General features: G+C 39.8%; 1 protein-coding gene across 3 annotated transcripts in view; it reads left to right on the top strand.

The window, feature by feature from the left end:
• The window catches only part of PEPD (peptidase D), a 223,290-nt gene that overhangs the window by 8,405 nt on the left and 191,343 nt on the right, over nt 1–23,542 (top strand). For all 3 annotated transcript variants that reach the window (XM_077831255.1, XM_077831256.1, XM_077831254.1), the window contains exons 2-3: nt 510–693; nt 2,771–2,898. In XM_077831255.1, coding sequence (XP_077687381.1) covers nt 510–693; nt 2,771–2,898 — 312 coding nt within the window. The remainder of the gene's footprint in view (nt 1–509; nt 694–2,770; nt 2,899–23,542) is intronic.

Here is a 23,542-nt window from a genome sequence, read left to right as displayed (position 1 = left end):
CTGTGTAATATTTGTTAAAGAAACTGTCCCATTCTAAATATAATCTTCAGTTCTATTCTCAACAACTCATATTTTTCTCTCTCTCTCCATGTTTGCTCTTATTTCAAATATCTCGGCAGACTAACACTGTTGTAATTTATTGAATGTCTCCCCTCACCCCAAATAAAGTCACTTCTGTTTTCTTTAAAGAAGGCTAACTTCTGTGTCACATTACGGACTATAACTGTAGCCAAAAATATTCATTTTTAGTACCTATTTATCATTTACTACTTGTACGACTGAAGTTTTAATATTTCATTCTCCCTCTCAGCAATACCATGCACTGTAACTACGTGGTTCTCTCTCTCTCTACAATCCTAAAACCTAGTCCACTTTTGTGATTGACAAATGACTTTTTTCAGATTTGACTTCCTTCTCTGTTAGACTTCAAATAAACCCTGTGCCTCGCAATGATATTAACCAGTATATTATTTTACAATACAGTTATCTTTTTTTAAAATCCTTTCTAGACCATCTTTTTGGTTGGGGAATGAGACGCTGAAAGTGCCAGCAGCACTCTTTGCTTTGAATAGAAAACGGCTGTGTGATCGACTAAGGGGGAACAAAGATGTCCAGAAGAATGCAATTGTTCTGATGCAGGGTGGCGAGGAAGCCCAAAGATACTGCACTGATACTGGCATTGTCTTTCGCCAGGTAAGATTTAGGTTCATAACCCAGAAACAAACTCTTGAATTACTTCTTTTCTAAGCTTGTCTCTCGCACTCTTTCTTTTAGTTTTTCCCTCCCTTTATTTTAGACTAGGGGCCAGATGTTTAAATGTATTGCTGCCCTCAGGATTGCAATGCCTAACTAATTTAGGAGCCTAAACCTCATTTTCAAAAGGAACATAGGCACCTAGGAGCCAAAATCTCATTGACAGTTGATGGGATTAGACTAAGTGCCTAAATCACTTTTGAAAATGAGATTTCATGGAATCTCATAAATGTGGGGCAGGAAGGGACCTTGAGAAGCCCTCAAGTCCAGGCCTTTGTTCTGATGCAGGCCTAAGTGAACCTAGACCTCCCTGACAGGTGTTTGTCCATCCTTCTTAAAAACCTCCAGTGATGGGGATTCCACAACCTCTGCAGGAAGCCTGTTCCAGTGCTCCATTGTAGTAGTAGTAGTAGTGTCGTACTTCTGTATTTTTGCACTTATTTGACAACCATGTTGCCCTGCAGGTGCATACACCTTGATTTAGGCTGAGCACAGAAATGCCGAAATACCTTTAAAAATCAAGGACTAGTACATTCCACCCTGTTTAAAAGGCATTGCTTTTATTGTTACTGACTACTTCAAACCCTAGATTAACCATTGTAATAACAATACATCTTTCTGATGTATTGCTTCTTTGGCTTGGGGTTGCTCTTCTTTTTAATTGCTTATTTACTATATGTTTTCATGTTGCCTAGGTCAGTGGGGCCCCAACCTGGTTGAGACCTCTAGGCACCAGTGCATTATAAATATTTGTTGATAACAGTACATGTAGAAAGTGAGCCTTTATCCTCAGACTTGCTTAGTTTTTGTCTGGCTTGGATCATAGAAGCCGTAATCTTCTACCTCACTGTGTAGCATTTTGCTAAATATGAGTGGTCTAACACAGGATAAAAATCTTTCACTAATTTATTGATTTTCCCCATCTCCCCCCAAAATATGCACATGGGTTTAAATGCCAGTTCTGAACACACCCAAGCTGTGGAAGAGCATGGATATGTATTTTAACTTGCATGTTGGACCTAAACTTAATAAATTATAACTTGACTAATACATAAGTACCTATGTGTTTCTTTGTTAGCCCAAGCAGGATTTTGTTTCTTGTTAATTTCACTTTGAACACATCATTGATTTGTCATTAGATGATCAAGATAATTGAATGATTTTTAGCTAGAGTCAAGCTTAGTTGGGTCTTTTTGTTATAGCAGACTGTTTTCTGCTTTGCCAGTTATAAAATAAACTCTAGAGTACTGCTTCGGTTCTGTGAACGGAACTTTCACATTTTGAAGAAAGGGGTGGGAAAGTAAATTTTTATCTTCTGTGACAGCAGGCTGCTTAATACGTTCTGTCTGGCATCTAGGGGAGAATGATACACAATCTATGGTCGCTTTTTGAAGAGGGTAAAAGGAGGCTTATTACCCAATCTCTCTTGCCTCTGCCTCACCAACCCACCCTTGTCAAATTTTGTTGTTCTATGTCTGCCTCATCTTTGAGTTTTGTCCATTCCTTTCTGTTCCCAATGCAAAATATCCCTTGATTTCAGGTCTTGATAAACTTGTGCCATTTTTTTATTGCAGCTTCTTCCTCACTCTTCTCCCCTCTAATTTGTCCAAAATTCTGCTGCAATTTAGGGTTGTGATTCAGAGGCACACTGTGCCCATAGGCTCTGCTCTTGTCTTACCCTCTTCTTTCTCTGACTGGCTGTTTCTTCTTGCTGTCCTTTTATCTTGCTTTTGACATAGATCCTTCCTTAAGGCTTACAATCTTATACAATAACATGCTATATAAGAAATAATTGTTAGTTCCAAAGTAAGGTTTGTATCACCGTGAAATGAAATGAGGTCTAAATTATCACAAAATCTACAAAAATTGTGATGCACAAAACAAAAATGTTCTTATTCAAGTCCACATAAATAGGAGTTAATATTAATGAACTGTTAGTATGTTGGTGTATTGTATTAGTATTTTGGGGGCAGGGTGATTGACGGATAAAGTAATGACACTCCATTTATTTATCTAGGAATCTTATTTTCATTGGACTTTTGGAGTAACTGAACCAGACTGCTATGGAGCGATTGATGTTGATACTGGAAAATCCATTCTCTTTGTCCCCAAACTCCCTGAAAGCTATGCAGTTTGGATGGGAAAGTAAGACATCTTTTTCAGTGTATCCGCTTATTTTACAATTCTGATGTATCTGGCTGTTAACTATGTGCATAATGTAATCAGTTGATATTTCAGTTCTTAAAGTGGCTTTAATGGTAGTGAAAGGTGCTGGATTAACCACATTGGAGATTTGAAATCTTCTGTTTTAACCACAGAACAAAGAAAACTGTACAGTTTAGGCTGCCCTGCCAATTTACCTCAACCCTGACTTGGGAGGGCCACTTCTAATGGTGAAAAGAAAGTTCAGTCTTCGTTACCCCTCTCAGTTCTTGGATTCCCTGCTGAGACTGCTAGCAACTGACATTTTTGTTATGGGATAGTCTATGAAGCATTTACTAGATTTGACAATAACTGAACGAAGCTGAATGCAGCTCATTTCATGTACATTCTAAACATATATTTAATCAAAAGATCACTTAGGATTTTATACTGATTGTACATCAGTTTAAACTCTTATTGTCCCAATCCTGGTTGAGCCACTGACATGCCATGTGACCTTTGGTAAATCTACCCCTCAAATTAAGTCTTATCCCAATATCTAATAATTAGAGCTTGGTTTAAGACCTGAAACGTCAGGTTTGATTCATAGATACTAAGGTCAGAAGGGACCATTATGATCATCTAGTCTGACCTTCTGCACAACGCAGGCCACAGAATTTCACTGACCCACTCCTGTGAAAAACCTCTCACCTATGTCTGAGCTACTGAAGTCCTCAAATCGTGGTTTAAAGACTTCAAGGAGCAGAGAATCCTCCAGCAAGTGACCTGTGTCCCATACTACAGAGGAAGGCGAAAAACCTCCAGGGCCTCTTCCAATCTGCCCTGGAGGAAAATTCCTTCCCGACCCCAAATATAGCGATCAGCTAAACCCTGAGCATGTGGGCAAGATTCACCAGCCAGATACTACAGAAAATTCTTTCCTGGGTTCCCTTCCAAAATTGTTGTGATCAGTTATGACAATTCTGGATATCTGTATAAATGTCCAATTACTTTTTGAATCTTGCTAAGCCAGGAGGCAGGAGAGTTCTTTTTTTAAGAGCCTCCTTTCCCCCCCTTTTAAACCTGATTCTCAACTTAAGCCCTCAAGACCTTCCATTAATTCTGCATTATTGAATAAATCACATCAAGCCAGAAAGCTTGTGCTCTGGCATATTACTATGCAGTACTTTTTTTGGTAAACCTTTTGCAAACTTTGCTAAAGTGACTTGGGTGTTATAAAACCCTGGGTGCTGAAATTGCTAATGCCCAGATTTGCAAACAAGCCCTTCTCCTTGGATCAAATCCTAAACTGATGCTTCATCAGCTCTCAAATTCATCTAGGCACTTTTGATTCTTAACAAGGATTTTTGCATATTAAAGAATCAAGAATTCTTGTCTATTGTTTACTTCTTAATCAGTTTTCCCTCTTCAGATCCTGTTTCAGTCTTCTGAATCTTTGTTTCCCAAAATGTGCTTGTTATGGTTCAGGGATGACTTGTGACCTCTTTCTCTCCCTCCCCCCATGGGCACTTCTTCCAAGTGACAGGCCTACACCTGCACTATTGAGTGCAACCCCCAGTTCACCTGACTTTATCCTAGGCGACAATACCCCCATTTACCACGGTATCTACCTCAGCTTGGCCAGCTGGGTTTGGGTCACAAGCTCCCAGGGTAAACTTTCGCAGTGCTTCAGGACAGCTTCTTCAAAAACAAATATGATTTATTGGTTCATAGAAACTTGAGCAGAGTTACACATATAGGGTTTAATTGTTATATTTCTTACCTAAACCTAGCCTTTCGTTGCCAGTTTAGGTAGGTTCTCTTTAACCCAGGCTCCCCCAAGCTTTGGGGTTGGGTGAGACAGGATGCCCTCTGCAACTCCTGCCACTTGATAGTCTGACTTCCCCAGTTCAGTGAGTGTCTCTCCTCAACTCACAAGCTGACTTTTATCTGTTCCAAAGACCTGATCTGGGACCATATGCCTGGCTAAAACAGTCTAAATATTTCTTCAGAAGGGGTAGGCTGTAGTAGATTCAAAGTATTGTCCATTTGGGCACTAATCAAATAAGGTTATCTGCAGTCATTCATTTGGTTTCTGCAACCCAAAAGCTTTGATTTTAAACCCTTAACTAGCAACCTAATCCATCAAACCCACAGATATATAGAAATCTGTATATAGCATGCATAATAGTTAATGCAGCTACTTCCCACATTTTTCACAATGCGTAGTTGCAAGTAGATGTTCATCAGTAGTGTAGAGCTCATAGGTGTATATAGTGCTTTATTTAAAAAACAAAAAAAAAACCTTCAGTTTTCAATGCTTTGAGATTCTGGCCTGGAGACTATCACCATACATCTGATCAGCTCAAACATTAATATTATCCTCACAACATCCTTGTGAGGTAGGGAAATATTTAAACTCATTTTACAGATAGGTAACTAAGGCACAGAAAGAGAACATGCCTAATTTTACTTGCGTGTTTGATCCTGTGCTAGTCTATGGAGTTACAGATATCCATGACTTTAAGCCTATGAGTAAGTTTTTTTGCAGGGTCAAAGTCAGAAAAGGAGGTCTCTAGCAGAGCTGAACTTCAGTATCTGTGTCCCAGACCAATGTCTTAACTACTAAACCGTTAGAAGATTAAGTTTAAGTTCGTAGCTCTTTCTTGTATGAAGGACATAAGCAATTCTCTTTCCAGATCCTGTTGTTTCAGTTCACTTTTATCGTAAAAATTGCTTAATACCATAGCCCTTGAGAAATTGGACCTTTTTATATTAATTTACTTTTTCAGAATCTTAATTATATTTATCCTGTGTCTAATAAGTTATAAAATTTTTGGCCCCTACAACATTTCAGAACTTGACTTTCTAATTTTGTTGTGATCTCAAATTGGATTGTTTCTAACTGAAGCTATTACCTTTATTTTAATGAGGAATACGGTTGCAGCCAATCCCATGTGCTGAACTGTGTTAGATAGACCATATGGCAGGGCATGTCTGCTGTCTTCTGAGAGAGATTGTGACTATTATTGTCTTAAAGCTACCTTGGAATTGAAATTGTTTATGATCACTTTAGAGTGGAATATTGCTTTCTGAAATGTTCTAGTAGAAAAGGTGCACCTGTCTGACAAAGTGTAGATGCTACTTAACTCCCACATGTACACCATAAACTCTATTCCCAGTGTAGGCTATTTGCCTGTTTGTAGATGAAACTTTACTACCTCCTCCTTGGTTCTTTTATGCTAGTTGAGATATGCTGTTTGCTGCCCACACTGATCATGAATGTCTGATCTGAAAGAAAAGCCTTCCAATATATCCAGTATCCATCTTGTCATGTCGTATTTCCCCACCAAGTGTTATTCCTTTGTAATGTACATATTCTAGCCTTCTCAGTCTAATGTTGTGAAGTACTCATCAATTTGTTTAGTAAATTATTGGTTTCTTACAGCAACAATTATGGTAAAACTGAGTTTTGTTGTAATTCTCTCCTTGCAATGTATATTAGAATAATTTTATCATCACTGGTATCTTTGTGTTCTCCAGACTCCTCTCTCTATCCTTACTGAATCCCTTTGTTTGATTCTTGTTTTGTTTTGTCAGCCACTGTCATGTACCTTTACTACTTGTCAGAAAGATGGATGAATAACTCCTTTGTGAGTCAGAAGTCCTGCTTCATATGCTAGTTGGCAGGAGGTACTGTACTGTGGTGAGATTTAGTTCCTTCCCTGAAGACTCAATTTTAAGTCAAAATTAGTACTGCAAGAAAAACAGCAAATTAGTTTGCCTTCCATCCCATTTTTATTTATCTAACATGGTTGGCCTTGGAAGTTCTTTTGTTTGCAGATGCAAAAGGTACTATCAACCCACTGAGGAAACTGTTATTTAACATCAGAGCAATGCAAATTGCTTTTATCCTTGTTGTACAGTATTCTGCAGTCTTAGATGCATCTGTAGCATCTAGTCTCACAGTTCATAGTGCAAAAGGCTTTTAATTTATTTGTTGCATTGTTTTTTATTTTTATATAAGGTAGATGTGGGAAGTTTTCTCTATCCATTTTTGTCTTGATACAAACAGGTGAGTTTTAAGAGTTCTCTTTATAAATGTTAAAGGGTTGTTATCAGTTGTATGTAAGATCCTGTTTAACTGTGGATTTTGTGTAACTCTATCTCGTATCTCATTTTTGAGGCAATTAAATTTCCTTTTTGCTGCACATCTAAGGAAACACACGCAATTACATGTATAGAGAGCTGTTAAGTAAATTCTGCAGATTGGCCAGTGGGGAAGTTAACCTTTTTCTTGTGCATCTTTCAAAAATGGGTCTACTGAACTTTTTTATTTTATGATCTTATTTTGGCCAAAGACAATTGAATGTGACAGAGAGAATTTGCTTACAAATGGACGGAGTGTTGGATTACAAATATGCTCATGACTATTGCAATCTTGATCTTGCCAGCTGCAGGTTTTTTTTTTCATTGTCTGTTTTGGTTAACTGTTGAAGTGATGTTACAAAGCTCTAATGGATGCTTAACCCCGTATGAGGCAGAGTTAAAATACAGCAAATAGTATCTACTGAAGGCAAGAGGCAATGATTGGCAGAGTTCAGTTTAATGAGCTTGAAGACTTGAGAAGACCAAACACAATGCTCAAGTATCAACTGGATGGTGGAGATAAAGTTCTCCAGGTGAGAGTAGTCAAGCTTAACATGAAAGGGAATGAGAAGAGATTCTATAAATAGATTAGGACCCGGGTTCTTAAACTTTATTGCACCACAACTGCATTCTGACAAAAAAAATTACTACATGACCCCATGACGAAACCTGAGCCTGCCTGAACCCTGCCACCCTAGGGGAGTGGGGGAATGCGTGTGTGTGTGTGTGTGTGTGTGTGTGTCAGGGACAAAGCCAAAGCCCAAGGGCTTCAGCCCCAGGAAGAGGGCCTGTAATCTGAGCCCTGCTACCACTTTAGCCCCTGGTGGTGGGGCTCAGGCTTCGGCTTTGGCCTCAGGCCCCAGCAAGTCTAACATCAGCCCTGACGACCCCATTGAAACAAGGTCCTGACCCACTTTGGGGTCCCGACTCACAATTTGAGAACTGCTGCGTTAGGAGTAAAGATGAAGGAAAGTGTATATCCTCTACTTAGCGGGAAAGGAGAGCTAATAAGGGATGACATCAAGAAGGCTTATCTTGCTTCAGTCTTCATTAAAAAGGTTGATTGTAACCAGATACTTAACACAATTAATATTAACAGTAAGGAGGAAGGAATGCAGCCAAATAGAGGAAGAATTGGTTAAAGAATATTTAGATAAGTTAGATGTGTTTAAATCTGCAGAGCTTGATGAAATTCCTTAGGGTACTTAAGGAACAAGCTGAAACCATCTCAGAACCATTAGCTGTTATCTTTGAGAATTTATGGAGGATGGATGAGGTCCTGGAGGACTGCAGAAGAGCAAACATAGTACCTATCTTTAAAAGTGGGGAGAAGAAAGAGAACCTGGGGAATTATAGACCAATCAGCCTAGTTTCAATACCTGGAAGGATACTAGAACAAATTATTAGCCAATCATTTTGTAAGCACCTGGAGGATATTAAGGTATAAGGATTAGCCATCATGGATTTGCCAAGAACAAACCATGCCAAACCAATTGAATTTCCTTCTTTGACAGGTTACTGGCTAGGCAGATGCGGGGGAGGGAGATTTAGATATAATGTATTTTGATTTTCTTAAGGCTTTTGGAACACTTCAACATGACATTCTCATAAGCAAACTTGGAAAATACGGTCTAGATTAAAATAATATAAGTGCGCAACTGGTTGAAAGACCATACCCAAAGAGTCATTATCAATGGTTTGCTGCCAAATTGGGAGGGTGTAAGTACTGGGGTCCCACAGGGATCAGTCCTGAGTCTGATACTATTTGATATTTTCATTAATTACTTGCATAATGGTGAGGAGTGTATATGGAGAGACACTAGGCTGAGAGGTATTGCAAGCACTTTGGAGGGCAAGACTAGAATTCAGAATGACCTTGACAAATTGGAGAATTGGTCTGAATTCAACAAGATGAAATTCAATAAAGATAAGTGCTGAGTACTTCACTTAGGAAGAAAAAAATCAAATGCACAATTACAAAATGGGAAATAACTGTGTAGGTGGTTGTACTGCTGAAAAGGAGCTGAGGGTTATAATAAAAAGTTTAGAAAACGCAACCTATGAGGAAAGGTTTTAGAGAAACAAAACCCTGAGCATGTTTAGTCATGAGAAAAGACGAGAGAGAGAGAGGATCTGATAACAATCTTCAAATATGTTAAGGGCTGTTATAAAGAGGACAGTGATCAATTTGTTCTGCATGTCTGCTGAAGGAAGGACAAGAAGTAAGAGACTTAATCTGCAGCAAGGGAGATTTAGGTTACGTATTCGGAAAAGCTTTCTAACGATAAGTGTAGTTAAGCTCTGGCTTCCAAAGGAAGTTGTGGAATTGCCATCACTGCAGGTTGGTGGATTTGTTTTGTTTGTTTTTTAAAAGAACGGGTTGGATAAACACCTGTCAGGGACTGTCTAAGTTTACTTGATCCTGCCTCAGCATAGGGGGCTGGACTTGATGATTTCCCCAGGTCCCCTTCCAGCCCTATATTTATATGATTCTGTGATTATATGAACTGAAGAAATACTTTGATTTTTGATATGTTCAAATATCTCATGACTGCAAAAGTGAGCAGGGAACATTTTTCATAGGGAATAATTCCAAGATGACAGCTACAGGATAGTCTTGTGTTTGGAGGGTGCCTATAGGAATTATGGGTCCACTGCAAATCTTAACATGCTAGTACTATGTATATGGCAGTTAGGCTTTTAATAATATCGGAACTGAGTATGAGCAGTTTCCCTAGTGTTTAGATGGGCTCTTCCTCAGCTGAAGGATCTATTCTGGGCATCAACTGAGGAGAGCCATTTTATATAATACTTTTGATTCAATCTCCTTCTTGGTGTTTGGATAGCAGAGACAAATTCTCCTGGGATGTTTTAGAGAAATGTCTTGCCTTTGAAAAGTATCTGTTCCTCCTCTTCACATTTTCCGAGCAAGATATTTCATAAAGTCAAGAAAAATATATGGGTGCATAAGTTACAAAAATGGAAATACATTATTAAAAAATGCTAGTGTATTTCCAAGATTATGTGATGCAAAGCCATTAGCATGTTTTGTTTTTATACTTAGAAAGGATTAAGTTAGTATGACTGCATATCTTGCAGAGACTTCAATTTTACTAATTAATGCTGCACCTGCCATTTTCCTTGCGTTAATTATAAATGACAGAACTAGTCACTGTGCTGATTAAAGATATTTTGTAAAGTGAAACATACTGTACAACAGCTGCTTTATGTGCCGCACATGCCAAAATAACTTAATTGCCTTGCCATATAAAGAACAATTTTTAGTAAAAATAGTTTAACTCTTTAATGCTTTATGTTAATTGAAGAAATGTATATTAAATGGGGACTGAGAAAATATTTATACACGGTTTCATATGTTTTTAGAAATTGAAATATCATTGGGTTGCCTAGTGGTGGAGACGTTAATCTAACTTTGCATTCCATTTTAAGTAACATCTTCATGGAGAAGCTACCCTTGACTGGTAGCTACCTTCATTCACAAATAATATTTGTGCTGTAACACTTATATAAAAGTTTTATCTTCATAGCATGGTACAAATGTTAATCCAACACCCTAATGAGCACAACACTTTATCACTTTCACCAAACTAAGTTGCCTCCCCCAGCTCTTTCAACAGATAGATGTTCAGTGGCTTTAAAGGTGACCATTGTTCCTCTTCTTTGTGTGGGTTTTTCAAATTGAATGCACTTTTTCAGGTATGGTCATACCAATTCTTTATGCAGACTGTGGCCTCCTCTGTAATACAATACTCTCTCTGTGTGGCCCAAAATTGCACTTTCTGTGTATTTTGGAATTGCATTCCAAACTAATTTGCTGTCTCACCCCTGAGTCTCTTTCAACGTTAGTGCTTTCTGAGTTTCTCCCTAAAATGGAATGTGTTTGGGACTATCCACAAAAGCAATCCCATTTGTCTGGCAAGATTTGTTCTGTGTAAATCCTCATGCTGCTTATTCTTCTCCCTAAATGTAGTAATTTCCACACCTGCCTTCCATACCTTTGTTCCAGTAGTTCACTTGACTTACATTATGATAACTGTCAGGATTGCTCTTGCCACATTTGATAATTGCCTTTCTCTAATCTGCAAGTACCTTCCTAGTTCTCTGACTTCTCAAAAATTGTCAGTGATACAGGAACTTCATTGGCTGACTCTCTTAATGTGCCAGCTATGTACAAGTCTGCCAGTCCACATTACATGCTCGCATTTTCTAAGTATCTCTTTACCAGTTTTTTTTAATCAATTGTGATTTGTACAGGACTTTCCTTTTCTACTAATTGTTTAAACTTCTTTGCTATATATTTCTAATTGAAAAACGTTGGTAACTGCAACTTTTAGTATTATTTTTCCATCACTAACTTTGGTGGTACTACTTGCATGAGCAAGACTTGCCAGATATACGCTGAATTTACAAGTTCTAAGAGCACGTAGAAATACCTGAATATGCAATTTAGCAACTTTAGTAAATGTTAAAGCTCTCTTCTTCAGATTCCGATGTGGAGGAGAATGAATTTAACCCTAAAGTAACTAAATCTATTGAATGGTGTTTGCACTGAAGGTTTTTTTAATATCTTGCTATGATTTAATCCATCACAACAGAAAGTTGAAATACTTGCATATGTATTATACAGGCCTCTGGTGCTAAGAGAATGTTCTTAAACCCAGCAAGCATTTATTTTATATATTTACTTTAAAAACACTACAAGGAATATATAGTACAGTGCAATAAGCTCCTAATCACATCTCAGCAATATCACCAAGTCCTAATTTTTCTTCTGAGCAGGCATGCCATCTGTTTTTGTCCAAAGATTCAAAAGCTGTTATCTGGAAGGTCAGTTGCAGTCAAAGAAATACCCATAGGGGATTTTACATGAGTGCTCCAGAAAGATTCTGCACCACCTCCAGAGACCACAAGACCAAAAAAAAGCCTTTGGGATAAAAGCCTGGGTTTTAAACTGATACGGGGCCACCCTCCTGATCCAGCAAACAGACAGAGAGCATCCTTGTCCATGGCGTCAGCCTATTGAGGCCTCATAAGACACTGTGCTTGTTGTGAGCGGAAGCTCTGATGAATTTGTAACCCACAAAGAAACCCCTAGAGTCAAGTGATATCTGGTCAGCTTATTAGTATGCATGTAGGCTATTTTATTGTTGTTATTTTTAAATGTGGTTTCTTAATAGTGATTTTTTACATTAAGAATAAAGTAGGCTTGAGTAGAAAGTCTGTGTAGTAACTTATATCTGTAGCAATCACTCTATTAGTATCTGAAGAGAAAGCAAGCAGACCTATTTCAGCGGATTGTTTTTGCACAGTGAAGGGAGGGAGCTGTGCATTCTGGACTTACCCTGGTAAAAATCAAATGACTCGTGTGTCCACCCAAGGGAGGCAACAGCTGGGGAGCTGTATCCTTTGCTAGGCCACTGAAGGGAAATGCAGGTACAGTTGCCCCAAGCTGTGACAACCGTAACTTTTACAAAGTGAACATTGCAAGGTGAGAGAAGACATTACAAGGTGAATGAACAGGGAAAAATCTGCCTGGTTGGTTGGTTGGTTGTGGAGGCATGGAACAAACAGAGGCAAACCTAGAATGGAAAAGCAGGTGAGATCCAGTGTGTGTAACAGTGCAGTAGAATTTTGTTAGGACACTACATTCCATGGTGTCCCCACTTTTGCTCTTGTAATTTTAGAGTTTTGAACATCTGAACTCCCCTTCCCCCTGATCCTGTTGCTTATATATCAGAAGTTCTCAAATCTCTTCTGTTTGTCAGAAGGAGAACGTGGGCCAATAGATAAGGCATTGGGTTGGGAGGTCTAAATTCTGTGCTTATTCTCTACTCAGTGACTCACTGTGTGGCCTTGGGCAAGTTATTTTAACTTCTTTTTGCCTTAGTTTTCTTATTGTATGAATGGGGAAAATGAGACACGCTCCTTTTAAAGGTCTTTGAAAACCTCTGAAAATAACTATAAAAGTACAGAATGCTATTTCTTTGTATACTAGCACAACTGAAGATAACAGATGTGTGTTCTGACAGTACTTGAGGCTGCTGCAATGCACTCTGAAGATGACACGTCCAAACAGTGGTTTTGGTTTTGTGATGGAATTTTTTTCTAAATAAAATCCAGAAAATATCTTCAATGTATAGCTATTTTTTAAAGTACATCAAGTACAGGGCTCAAGCAAGTCAACAGCATCTTAATACCATGCTTGTAGCACTGTTAAGATGGCACCTTTCTCAAAATTGTGCCTGTGTGCCAATCTTGTTGTTCAACTATTATGATTTTTTAATGTTCTGTCTTCTAAAGATCTCTAATGTGCATTAATTGAACATTGTTAAACTACATGCAGTCCTGAGATCCTGGCTTTCATAAATATCCTGGAACTGAGAAATTAAAAGATATAGTATTTTCAGTGTCGTACTTGTGTAGTTGCATGATCGCCATCTCAGTTCAGTAAAATCCTTTATTCTCAAAGTCGCACAATTTGGGCAACAACAGTGCAAGCTTCTGAAAGCTACCCTGCCAACGTACTTCTACCATGTAGTGGAGGCACCAATTCTAGCAGTGAAAGGGTAGTTCAGGCTTCATATATATTTAGTCCAGGAGTGCCATTTATGATAATGATACTCTTGTGATGTGAAGAGTCTAGTAGGAACAGTATTGAGACTGCCAATTTATCTTGCACCAGCTGAACAATTACATTATAGTGTTTGGTCACTATCAGGGCCAGACAGAATTGTAGTCTAAGGTGTGAAAGAGTCCTTAATGTATTATTTCTTATTCCCTGAACACTATAGGCTAACTGAGCCCAGAAATTGTTTATAGAATTGTATTGTTTTTAAGTAATCTATGTGTTTAGGGAGTCCTGCATCTTGTATTATCTCCTCTTGCATATGAGTGGGCTCAACCACTTTAGTAATCAAGAAAACTTGGCTAAAGTTGCAGATTTGATTACTTTGCTTTTTTCAATTAAACCCATCAGGTTGAACATTTGACCTTCAGTTCAATTCCTTTTGGAATTCTGCTTGGTTAATGGCTTCTCAGAAATCCATCTTACTCTTGACTGCATCAAAAGCAACAGGGTAAATCTGCATACTTGTATGTAAGAGATTTTTTTCTCTCATGGCACCGAAACCAGACGAAATTGGGAAATGGGTACCAATTCAGGTACTGTCAAGCCCATTTGGGCTATTTTATATTCCATATCTAGTTATTTTTTCACCTTTTCTGTAAAGATAAAATTCCTTTTTTGATACATAGGTGAGTGTCTTATTTTTGACAGAGCCAGGAACATCTGTTGGTGCCTTGTAAAGCCTCCTGTGTTCCTTCTAGCAGTTCTTGACAACCTCTTGTTTTGTTAACGCTTCGCCATCTGTTAACCTGATGCTATTGTAATGAAGGGTGAGTTTCTTGACAACATTAAAATGTCCCTCTTGCATCTAATCTCTTACTCCACTTCTATATGGTTGAATTTTGAAAGGTGGGAAGAGGGATTACTGTGTGACCTGTTTTGTTTAGTGACTTTCTAGTGACTGGGCGAATCCCTGTGCTGCATAAAGATACGTTTAGTAGACGCACATATTCATATACTCTTTTAACTAGAGTCCAGTGAGTTAAATTTGTTGCTCTGAACTTGAAAGTTAATTTGGAATGGAGGAAGTGATATTGTCGTGTTTAAGCTTTAAGGAAGAAAATATTTATATACTCTTGACTGTATAGCCTGCTGGCTTTAGCTCTACTCTCTCAAAGCTTTCAGAATTCCCTTGTTCTCATTAAAGGGATAAGAGCTTCCATAACTTCTCATGTAATCAAAAACATAATAGGTGCAGGATCTTCTAAGGTACTGTTCTTGGATTTCTTTAAGCCGAGAAGCATCTTGCATAGCCCAGTCCCTTTAGACTTTGTTTTACTATGTAGCCTCTTTCATATTCATCTACTTTGGGGTTTTTTTCCAGCTATGTTAAATCTTATTTATATTGTATACGTTATCTAGCTACATTATTACAAGGGGCTTGGAGCCCAAGGCTAACACACAGTAAGTAAATGGACAAGGCATATGGGTCTGCATTTTAATCGTATTAAACACTCTTCAGTATGGCATGTCTTGTCTCCTTTCAGAACTTATTGTCTTTCTCCCTGACATTCTAATAGAATCTCAAAATGGTTACTGACTTTCATTTAGAAGATATTACTGATCCTTTTAAAAGTAAATTGAATTAATTACAATGGTATTTTTAACTGAAGGCAGACTTCAGCTATTGGAAATTGCAGGTGAGACTTATTCGACCCTTTTATATATGAATTAATATCATGCAGGTGGTCAGATAGCCTGGAATACTTCATTGTTGTCTATGCAGCATTATATTAATGTAGTGTCTTCCTTTCACAGGAGACCCATTATCTATTATTTTGAGTTTGCTTTAATACATAGTGTTTATAATTCTTGCTTTCTTTTGGGATGTAGCAGTGAGGTAAGGCCTTTCCGCGTAATTGCAATGTACAAACAAACCATGGTGTAAAAGACGCCATAGGTTTCTGCGTAACCATCAAACAGTGTAATGATTAGTTATAGTACATGTTAGTCATATATAATTTAGATGTAAATTTACTTTCTCATATCAAGTGTCTTTGACCTTTAAATTATACTTTCCAAAAATGTTGGATTGATTCTTCCTATACTGGAAAAATAAACATAAAAACTAAAATGTTTGTTAGGATTCTGATGTTTCTCATCCATCTGCATAGTTAAACAAGCTGAATAAAAGAGAACATAACTAGGAGGAAGTGTTGAATGCAGCTGAGTGAGTTTGGGGGTTAGCTTAAGGCAAAAGAGAGCATACCATGAAGGTGAAAGTAAACTGTCAGTGTTATCATTCCATAGAAATCCTATTGCAAGTCTAATTATGTGAAAATAACATAGGACAAACTGACAAAAGCAAGAAAGTCCACATTGAGTCTGTTGCACCACTTCGTAACTGAATGGCATTTTACTTAGACATTGCAGAATCTATGGGCTTCAGCAGACTAATACAATATTGTGTAGTGATGCAAACCGTAGATGGCTGTTACATTTTAATAAGAGTGCAGAAGGTTAACATTATGTTTAACCCCTCTTTAGGAAAATATATTCTCTCTCTTAATAATATACCATAACAATAAATGCTCTGTGCAGAGTTAGCTTTTCAGTATTCATTCATCTCATTGTTCTCTGTGTGAACTGTCTTTCTAGGTTCAAAGGTAGCCTTGGTTCTTATGCCATACTATATTTGTATTTGCTGGAGCATTTCCTACAAATGTCAGTGGGAGTTGTGCATGTTTTACAGCCAACAATGTCTACAGAGCCACCATTGGAATAAATATTCCAACTATATGAGGAAATATACTATATTTCCAACTATACTTGTGGCTAAACACACTAACTCTTCTCGTTTGCAAGATATACTATATTATAGCTGCCATCCTGTCCAGGATATGCTGTTGTACCCAGTTCCCTCAGTGGCTGTTGTTTATGTGGAATGAGGAAAAATAATGGCCATGAGTCTGTATTGAAGATGCATGTACAGATGAATCTTGATTTGAGTTACAAAAGAGAGTCACAATATTACTAAAATAATATTTAGACAATAACAAGTGAGTGTTCATGCATTGCTAAATGGTATCCATGATAATGATAGTATTAACATATTAAGAAACGAAAATATGGGTAATTACAAACTCTCTTCTCTGTCTGTAATATCAGATTTAAGATTTCTTTAATTCAGCCTGCTGATGAGCTACTTTTATAGCTGACTTTTATTGTAGGGTGCCTAGGCATACTTTGCGGACAAGGTGACATTTAAATGACTTTTCAGTAATTAGCATTAAAAAACCTTGAAAAATTAACTACTCTTCCAACTTTTTTTTATCTCTGCCCTTTTTTAAAAATAAAATTTTAAATGTCACAAAAGGAACTTACGACTTTCCAGTTTTTTAAATTAAGCCTCTGTTTAGGCAGAAAGGATTTGAAATTGACTCCAGACTATGTTTCTTCAACTTTTGGTAGCTGAAAGATATCTTAATAGATGTAAACAATTTTTTTCAACCAGAAAAATGATAATTTTTCATATTTTTTGAACATGCATTTCATTCAGCAATAGTTGTCATCTCATAACTTCTGCTCACAACTTTAATTTAGCATTCATCACTTGTAATTTGAATGCATTTTATTATATATAACTTTCTTGACTGGAGTTCTGAAAACTAAAACACTATTTCATCATGTTTGCATTATTATACTCTTGCCATAAAGTACTTTAAAGTAAAATGAAAAGTTTAATGGAATTCTTATGGTAATATCAAATCTTTATAGAATCATAGGACTGGAACAGATCCCCCGAGGTCTTCTAGTCCAGTCCCCTGCACTCATGGCAGGACTAAGTATTATCTAGACCATCCCTGACAGGTGTTTGTCTAACCTGCTCTTAAAAATCTCCCATGATGGAGATTCCACAACCTTCTTAGGCAATTTATTCCTGTGCTTAACTACCCTGACAGGACGTTTTTCCTAATATCCAACCTAAACCTCCCTTTCTGCTATTTAAGCCCATTGCTTCTTGTCCTATCCTCAAATGTTAAGGAGAACAGTTTTTCTCCCTATTCCTTGTAACAACCTTTTATGTACTTGAAAACTGTTATCATGTTCCCCCCCCCCCAAAGTCTTCTCTTCTCCAGATTAAACAAACCCATTTTTTCCAATATTTCCTCATAGGTCATGTTTTCTAGACCTTTAATCATTTTTGTTGCTCTCCTCTGGAATTTCTCCAATTTGTTCACATCTTTCCCAAAATGTGGCTCCCTGAACTGGACACAGTACTTGGGCTGAGACCTTATCAGGATGGAACAGAGCAGAAGAATTCCTTCTTGTCTTGCTTTACAACACTCCTGCTAATACATCCCAGAATGATATTTGCTTTTTTTTCCAACAATGTTACACTCTTGACTCATATTAGCTTGTGATTCACTATGACTAGGGCCCTACCAAATTTACGGTCCATTTTGGTCAATTTCACAGTCATAGGATTTTAAAAATCTTAAATGTAATGAAGTCAGCTATTTAAATCTGAAATTTCACGGAGTTGTACTTTTAGGGGTCCTGACTCATAAAGGAGTTTGTTTGCGGTGGGGAGTGGGCGTCACGGTACTGCTACCCATACTTCTGCACTGCTGCTGGCAATGGCGCTGCCTGCAGAGCTGGGCAGCTGGAGAGCAGTGGCTGCAGGCCAGGAGCCCAGCCCTGAAGGCAGCGCAAGCAGCAGCGCAGAAGTAAGAATGGCCTGGTAAGGTATTGCTACCCTTATTGCTGCGCTGCACTGCTGCTGGCGGGGTCTGCCTTCAGAGCTGGGTGCCTGGCTCTCCAGCCACCCAGATCTGAAAGCAATGCAGAAGTAAGGGTGACAATACCACAACCCCCCTAAAATAACCTAGCATTAATAGCATGCAGGTGGTTTCCCCCCACCTCACAACTCCCTTTTGGGTCAGGAACCCCAGTTAGAGAAAGGCTGGTCTCCTCTGTGAAATCTGTATAGTATAGTGTAAAAGCACACAAAAGATCAGATTTCATGGGGGAGAGCAGATTTCACAGTCCATGATGGGTTTTTCGTGGCCATAAATTTGGTAGGGCCCTAACTATGACCCCCAGATCCCTTTCTGCAGTACCCCTTCCTGGGCAGTCATGTGCATTTTTCTATGTGTGAAACTGATTGTTTCTTCCTAAGTGAAGTACTTTGCATTTGTCCTTATTGAATTTCATCCTGTTTACTTCAAACCATTTCTCCAGTTTGTCCAGATCATTTTGAATTTTAATCCTATCCTCCAAAGCACTTGCTTATATCAGAGGCTCCTCCCAGCTTGGTATCTTCCTCAAACTTAAGTGTACTCTCTATGCCATTATTTAAATAATTGATGATGATAATGAACAGAACTGGACCCCCCTTGATATGCCCTTCCAGCTTGACTGTGAACTACTGATAACTACTCTCTGGGAACTGTTTTCCAACCAGTTATGCACCCACCTTATAGTAACTCCATCTAGGTTGTATTTCCGTACTTTGTTTATGAGAAGGTCATGCAAGATAGTATCAAAATCTTAAATCTCTTAAAATTTGAAATTGTTTTGAATTATTGTGTAATGTAGTCAAGTGTAACTTTAAAATAGTTTTAACCAATGAAATCAAGGTTTTATTGGGTTTCAAGATAGAAAACAGAGCACAGTTAGTAAAGCTGCGAAGATAAATTTGTGATATTTTGATATGTCCAGCATACAACTATTTAAAATAACTGAAACAATAAATAAAATCTAGTGGTATATTTGTAGATATACTGTTAGATCTATTCAACTAATGGAAAAATGGAGAGAGGTTATGTCTACTTCAAGGGATCATGGGTTGAGGCCGGACTTTAGCTCTGGGTTACTGTTTCCTATTCCACTGATTTAAATGCTACACCACATACAATTATGAATTTAGTTGGGCTGAATGAGAAATACAGAAGCGAGTAAAACTTGAAATTTAATGAATGTCTGGTCATTCCGTATACTATCAGCTAGAATTCTAGCAAGTTTCTAATGCTGGCTCTCTATACTCACTCTTCTGATGATAGTTCTTGTGAGTGAGCTGTCTGGGATCGAATTTGGGTGAGACTTTAAAAAAAAAAGTACTTTCTTGTAATTTAGGATCTGATATGACTTGTATCCAATTCCCTTACCATAAAAACCCTGCTTCTCATCACCTTTCTTCCCCTTAGGCCATGTCTACACTGCAAAGTTATGTCAACTTCAAGTAAGCTGACATCGAGCCTCCAATTTAAGCAAGTCAATTTTGTGTGTCCACGCTATGTTCATTGTGTTGGCAGAGTGCATACTCACTAGCAGGCCTTGCATTGGCGCACAGAGCACTGCACTATGGGTAGCAGTCTCACAGTGCACATACCTGAGTGGAATTTTGGGTTGGGCTTGCAATGCCTTATGGGACCAAAACATTGGCGCAAGTAATTATGGGAACATGGCATTTGCCTCTCATGATGCACTTACCTCCCTTCCTCCGTCCCTGAAGTCAACGGCAAACAAACCAAGCCTTTTTCATGCCTTTTTTCGTAAGCCTGGGTTACCTGCATGGACCCATAGGACGATAAGCATGCACCCGGCTCAGTTGTATACTGATGCTATGAGCATTACAAACACCTTGTGCCTTATCCTGCAGTATTTACACAGCCGATACACAAGCCTCCGCATGGAACAATGTGGGTTTTTGTTTTTTGTTTTTTTTTGGTGAAACCTGTGATATTTGTTGTGTTTTAAAGTCCCAGCTGCTGAAATAAAGAGATTGAATGAGAATCTGAGCTTTCATTAAAAAATATAAGTTCTTCTTTGAGTGCTTGCTCATGTCCATTCCATGTTAGATGTGTGTGTGCCTCATGCACCATTGCTGGAGATTTTTCCCTTAGTAGTATCTGTTGGGCCGGCTTTAGCACCCTCTGGTGCCATGTGCTTATGCGCCGGTATGGGGGCACCCTCTCAATTCCTTCGTCCTGCCCATGATGGCTGATGGAACAGCTCCTCTTGCTTTAGCAAGGCTTCTTTTCATGTATTCTGTTTCCTAGTTTGCTAGTTTCAAATATAGTTTAGTGTGTGTATATATAAATAGAAAATAGAATGTAAATAGAATGTATTAAATAGAATGCCCTCTCTCCTCTAGTCCCAAGGCTCTCTTTGCCCTTTGGGCTGGGCATGCCCTGATCCCCAAGGTTCAAACCTTGCGCTGTGTGTGGCAAATCTGTGCCCGTGAGTGACCCACACTCCAGTTGTCTGAAATGTTTGGGAGAAACTGACATGAGAGACTGGTGTCAGATTTGTTGGGACTTTAAAGCCTGCACAAAAAAGAATAGAGAGATAAGACTGAAAGCTATCATAATGGAAGCTGCTCTTGGACTAGCCTGAGAGCCAAGCTGATCTGATTCTGCACCAAGTACTCTGCACACTTCCCACCACCATTGCCTATCTTCAGTGCGAAGGAAGAAGCACAAAAAGCAGTGCGCTGACAGAGGGCTCTCACCCATGCAGGAGGAGGACAGACCTGGGGAAGGCAGTGAAGTGCAACCTGCACCAGGCTACTCTTCCACCCATGGTCCCACAGCAGCACCGTCAACTCCACCCAGAGCATTGAGTCTGGCGTGGGACCCTCCGCCGAAGCCCTGAAGCTACTGCAGCACCAGCAGATTGAGGGTACCGTCAACTCCAGAGGCCTTTACAGTGGCAGGGACTTAATGACACTCCTGGTTCCACCAACTCCGATGGGACAGCTGCTGGCACCAACAGTCTTGAGCAGGAGGGAGCATGGGGCTCTGAGGTCCTTCCTGGCACCAGATCCTCCAGGACCAAGCTGTCCCTGATATTCTCTTCGTGACCATCTCCAGCCACTGGTCTCTGGACCCCCAGCACTGAATGGAGACAGAGAGGAGTACCACTCCACCGTGGTCACCTTGGGGGTACTCTTCATCTGAGTCCAAGGTGGAACCCTACATCCAGCATAAGGGCCACCACCGGTACCCATCCTATGCACCACCAGACCTTGGTATGGGTCCTCCCACCCGTGCCTGGCCAAGTGGACAATGGCCTATGCAGTAGTTGTACTGCAACCCATGATGGTTTCCCCATTGTAGTCCCCCCTTCCCACCAATCGTACTTGGCGCCTTCTAAAAGACAGGCTACCACTCCTCCACACTTGGTACCAGACCCTAACTTCAGTACTGACCCAGTACTGGTGTTCAGGATGTGGCTCCCATGGGCATTATTGAGGCTGAGGAAGAAGCCCCTCCTCCCCCCCCAGATGAGGCCGTCTCTGGGCTGAGTATATCACTTCTGCAGGATGACATCAGGGCCCATCAGGACCTTCTGAAGCGGATAGCAGCTAATCTGGGGCTAGAGCTCGAGGAGCTTAAGGAATCATCCCACAGTCTTATCAACATCTTGGCTTCAGTTGTTCCTTCCAAAGTGGCCTTACTCATTAATGAGGCAGTAATGGGTCTGGTCAAGGCCCTGTGGCAAACTCCTTCTCTGTCCCCCCATCTCAAAGGGGGTTGAAAAGAAATATTATGTGCCAACCTGTGGGTATGAGTACCTAAACTCCCACCCCCTTCCAGGGTCCCTTGTTGTGTTGTCAGCCAATGACCAGGGACAGACAAGTGTCGTCGTCCCCCCACCGCCCCCCCCAAAACAAAAAGATGCAAAAAATGGACCCATTGGGAGGAAAGTTTATTCAACAGGTAATCTACAGCTTCGTATCACAAACTAGCAAGACTACAATCTGTCAGACTCCTTGTCCAAGTTCAAAGACTGTCTGCCTCAGGACTCAATGCAGGAATTCTCTGCCTTCTTAGAGGAGGGTAAGGATGTTGCCAGGCCCTCACTCAAGGTGGCACTAGACGCAGCCAATGCAGCAGCTAGGATAATGGCCTCCTCTGTCACCATGAGGTGATGCTCTTGGTTTCAGTCATCGGATCTCCCTCATGAGGTCCAGCAATCAATCCAGAACCTCCCTTTCGAAGACTCTTTCCTATTTTCAGAGCAGACAGACACGAGACTGCACAGCCTGAAGCACTCAAGGTCCATCTTCAGATTTCTGGGCCTCTGTGCTCAGTCTACTTCGACAAAGCATTTCAGGCCCCAACAGCCACCACTCTTCTTGGCTCCAGCTCTGAGAAAAGGGAGAGGTTACAAGTGATGTCAACCACTTCCATCCAGCTCAGCCCCCCAGCTGGGGTCACATAAGTACTCTGGTGGACCCAAGCAGGCCTGTTGAAAGTGCCAGTTCCCTCCTCAGATCCTCCCTCCCCTTTATTTTTGGACCGACTGTCCCACTTCAGCCTGGTGTGGTTGTACATAACATCGGACCACTGGGTGCTAAATACAGTGGTGGTCAGCTATATCCTCCAGTTTTCATGCGCCCCTCCCTATCACCCCCAGCATTGTCCCTCCTCAGGGACGCTTCCCACAAGCAACTCCTCACCCAGGAGCTGCAAACCCTCCTACAGATGGGGACCGTGGAGGAGGTTCCTCAAGACTCAGGGGAAAGGATTTTACTCCCAATATTTCCCAATCCTAAAATCCATCCTGAACCTTTGTCATTACCTCACTGGATTCAGGGGACTGTATGCTGCCCTCAACTTGAAGGATGCTGACTTTCACATTTCTATCTTCTGTGGCCACTGGAGATTTCTCAGGTTTATTGTAAACCAAACTCACTACCTACAAGCTCTTCCTTTCAGCCTGTCCACAGCCCCCACAGGTGTTCATGAAGGGCATGGTGGCGGTAGCTGCCTTCCTCAGATGGTGAGGCATTCAGGTCTACCTGTACCTAGTTGACTGGCTGTTCAAGGGTTGTTTAGAGGCTGAAGTAAAGAACATCATCATCATGGTCCAAGCCACCTTCCAAGCGCTAGGCCTGTTGAT

The sequence above is a fragment of the Eretmochelys imbricata genome, chromosome 12 (assembly GCF_965152235.1).
Source record: "Eretmochelys imbricata isolate rEreImb1 chromosome 12, rEreImb1.hap1, whole genome shotgun sequence".
NCBI lineage: Eukaryota > Metazoa > Chordata > Testudines > Cheloniidae > Eretmochelys > Eretmochelys imbricata.
This window is presented reverse-complemented; position numbering and strand designations above follow the sequence as displayed.